This window comes from Cyprinodon variegatus, unplaced genomic scaffold (assembly GCF_000732505.1).
Source record: "Cyprinodon variegatus isolate N-32 unplaced genomic scaffold, C_variegatus-1.0 Scaffold650, whole genome shotgun sequence".
Taxonomy (NCBI): domain Eukaryota; kingdom Metazoa; phylum Chordata; class Actinopteri; order Cyprinodontiformes; family Cyprinodontidae; genus Cyprinodon; species Cyprinodon variegatus.
The window spans coordinates 458,617-462,530 of NW_015151103.1; the positions used below are offsets into that span (position 1 = coordinate 458,617).

The 3,914-nt window shown below is 34.9% G+C and overlaps 1 protein-coding gene across 1 annotated transcript in view; it reads left to right on the forward strand.

Moving 5' to 3' along the window:
• The first annotated feature begins 1,653 nt into the window (after positions 1-1,653).
• The window catches only part of vps39 (VPS39 HOPS complex subunit), a 25,913-nt gene continuing 23,652 nt past the window's right edge, over positions 1,654-3,914 (forward strand). Inside the window, exon 1 of the mRNA XM_015393597.1 lies at positions 1,654-2,257. Within this exon, the coding sequence (XP_015249083.1) occupies positions 2,108-2,257 (150 nt within the window). The 5' untranslated portion in view covers positions 1,654-2,107. The remainder of the gene's footprint in view (positions 2,258-3,914) is intronic.

The following is a 3,914-nucleotide window of genomic DNA, read 5'->3' on the forward strand; positions in this document are numbered from 1 at the left end:
AAATGCTTAAATGCCATATATGATTAAATGATGAAATGTTCTATAACCCAATTAAAAAAAGAAGAGCAACAGAATACAGTGAAATTTCAAACGTAGCTCACTGTGGAGTTGCTCTATTTTCAGAAGACTCTAAGGGCACCCCTTGTGGTCCTTGAGGGCCCCTTGGTGCCCGTGGGCACCATGTTGGTGACCCCTGGTCTACACTGTTCCAACAGGAAAATTGAAAAAAACGAGCAAAACATCCATCTATACTTTCCTACAGCCTTTGCCAACAAATAGACGCAGATATTTCAACATCTGCAATTTCTAGATAAAAGGTATAGTGGATAAAACTCAGTTTGGGTTCTGGGGTGTAAATCTTTTCCATTTTCATTACTTGTCTACTTGTATCAATAAACATTCTGCAAAACATTTATATTTACAAGCACTAATCTATCTGCATAAATTGATTATTTGATACACTTTTATTAAAATTGTTATTTATAACATTATATAACTGGGATGTTTACCTATCTGGTTCAGCTTATACAAAATGAGCGACAGGTCTATGTTACTTGTTAGCTTCCATCATGCTACAGTTGTTCCTTAGTGGTTTAAATTTTAAACTAAAATCTAGTTTAGGTTCATAACACGATAGAAGAAATATAGTCTAAAGTCATAGGGAAGTCATTTAAATGTCAAATCATTCTGGCTTAAACATGTATATAAATCTACTCTTTATCAGACTATATTTTCCCAAAATGTAGAAAATGTCTATTTAAAAAAAATCCTGTCTTAAAATCTGTGGGGGTTTTCCCGTTATTTGATGTAAGTTATACGTCAGCTTGTACACCTAAATTGGGCCAATCATATATCAACAGTCATCTGTCAATCAAATGTTTTCGTTCAATGCATCTTGATTCATATGTCGCAGCTAATATAAGAAATAAGAATAATTTACTTTACCATTGATTTCACTGAAGACTCCTAGATGACTTGCTGAGACACATAATTTTCTCTTTACCCCATATATCACAGAATCTAGTTCTGAAAAGAGCATGAATTCTGTACTTATAATCTTTGATGTTAGTATATTGATGTGTATAATTAACCACAAAAAATTTTATGTTTTGAATAGTCCACTTTAGAGTATTACAACTGCCACCATCTGTATTAGAGGGGAAAAAATGGTAGGGGTGGCCACAGGTGTGGCCATTGATTGGCAAAGGGTGGCCATGGCCACCCCTGGCCACCCATCTAGCTCCACCCCTGTTTAGCTCCGGATTCTCCACAAATGTTAAGGCTTTTTGATTAAAAAAAAAACTTTACATCTATAAATGGCATCAATAAATTGAGTTGATCCCCTAATAAACAAAACAGTATTGTCTGCAAACCACCTGACTTAATGTCTTAGGCTTTAGGTATAACTATATCTTGGAGTTATGAAAAAGTGTATTTTTGCGATCTGCCATAATAGAAAAGAAGAAGAAGAAAACGTGTATCAATGGTTCAATATTTTGAACTCTGTATTACTGTTCATGTAATTAATTCAGTTCTTGTGAATGTAAGTACACCTTTAACGGGGGGAAATAAAGGCACTGCACCTTTAACTCGTTCCTCGTGAGTTCGGTCACGTGCCTGCCAAAGCCTCGCGCAGCTGTCAACATTGAGGAAGCAGCGAGAAGCAACAGTGGAAGTAGAAACTGTAGCTGCTGCCATTAATTATCTGTATCTGTTGTTAACCGTTTGTAGACACCTACGGTTACGGAAGAAGTTATAGAGAAAGTTAATGGTGACTTCTGCGCGCTTTATAATACATGAAGAGTGAAAGGGAACAATGTTTAGAACAGGTAGCTGTGGCTTGCTAACTTCTTAGCTAGCTTGCTAACAGTCAGCTGTTGTTATGGTTGGGGAGATAGCTAGCTAAAAAAAATTATAATAGAGTGTTGAGTTTTAAATTTGTTTAAATTACCAAACTTCATCGGACTGTTTATTTCCGCATCGACTTTGGACACATGGGACTGGCTGGTTGGTGTTTAATGGAGACCTAAAAGGCTGCATCACTCCGACAGGCTGCTGTAACTGATCCTGCAGAAGTATCTTGGGACTCAATCAGGACTGCTTCAAGATGCACGACGCTTATGAGCCAGTTAATATTTTGGAAAAGCTTCCCCTTCAGATCGACTGTCTTGCTGCTTGGGGTGAGTGGCTTTTTTCACACCTTCCTGTCGTTCATCGGTGGTTGTTTGTCCTTCAGCCTCAACTGTCCCCCAGGACAGTTTGCTCTCTGTGGTGGGGAGGGATGTGATACAGGGTGATACAGCAGGGATACACCATCTAGATAAGGGGAGGGTTATATACCTGAACATCTGAATATATATAAACAGTCCTTTGTACCATGGTTTGTTTTTTTGTTTTTTTTTGTATGTAAAAGCTCGATTTGACAAAACTAAAATATTTGTTGTCAACCTGCTCCAGCTGTTGTTATTCTGCTAAATTATTTAGGTTAATAACTCATATTTATCTAATCTGAATACTTTACTATTTATATAGGATTGGGAGATTTAGAGTTATAATCTTAGCACGATGGTTTTGAATTGCTATCAGGATAACTATAAAAGTGTTTAAAAAATGGACATTGTCTTTTTTTAAGTCTTTCTTATGTAACTTTATGGCTATTATTGTCTGCAACAGCAATCATAGCATCAAAATTATGAATACTAATCTTGAAAAATAAACCCTTATATTAAAATAAGCTTCTTCAGGGCTACATAAAGAAGTGTTTTACCTTACTAAACATTCCAGAGTCACTGCATTTAATCATATTCTTTTAAACTTCTTCAGTTTTTAAAATGTAAGTAATTCTAATTTATAGTTTAGTCGATAAATCAACAATAAGTGTAAACGATTTGATAAATGTCATGTGAAATATCCTGCTATGTTTAGATGTTTCTGAAGATGTTGATACAATTTCCAAATATTCTTTATCCATATTCTGAGAACTCTGTTTTATGTGTTTTTATATGTCTTTCTTCATTTCCACTGTTTATTTTTTCTTCTTCCCTCTGGTATATTTTCTAGATTCTGTCAGTTTTTCGAGGGGGCGAGGGTTTGAGAGGCATTTTATCCAATCTCTCTCTAGATGGTGGACAATTAATAGATAAACTCGATTAATCAATTTGTTTTTTAACGAAGATTCAAATTTTAGAATATCTGGATTTTTTTTCTTTATTCTTTTTAATTAATCCACTCTTTGGGCTTCCATAGCTCAGAGTAAGATGAGTTGCTCAGTTTTTGCTCTTAGATGTGTGTTTATAACTGATGAACTAGCTCTCTGTGTGATACCACGTGTTGCAAACATTTAGTTTGTTGTGGTTTCATTGTTTGTTCAAAAACACCATTAGTTAACAAGCAGGTTTCACAGCTTGAATTTTCTTCATCTTTAAATTGGGTAATCTTCAAGCCATTAATCATCTTCATTATGAAACTTAAGTTAGTAAAAAAAAAGATTAATCGGTTGCCAAAAATCTAAGATTAGATTTTTTATCCCATCGCCCAGCCTTAGCTAAATCTATGTCTGTATGTATTTAATAAAAAGAAACAACTGTTTACTGTTGATAAATGTTCTCTAAATAAGCAGCTAATTATAAAAATCAAGCTAAATCTAAAGAAAAACAAAACTCCTGAAATATAAACAAGCCCTGGAATTGATAACTTTTTAGGCCTGTTCTCAGATTTCAGAAAGCAGAGATTTGGACTAAAATTATTAAATCCCTGGAGATTAAAGGAATAGTACACCCAAAACATGATTAGCCTTCATTTTCTACTCACCCCCATGCTGAACAACACTCTGGAGTACTTTTTTGATATCTAATCAGCATCTGGAGAACTGGGAAACTTCTTGCTGTCTGCTGACATTCAAATAATGGAGGTCT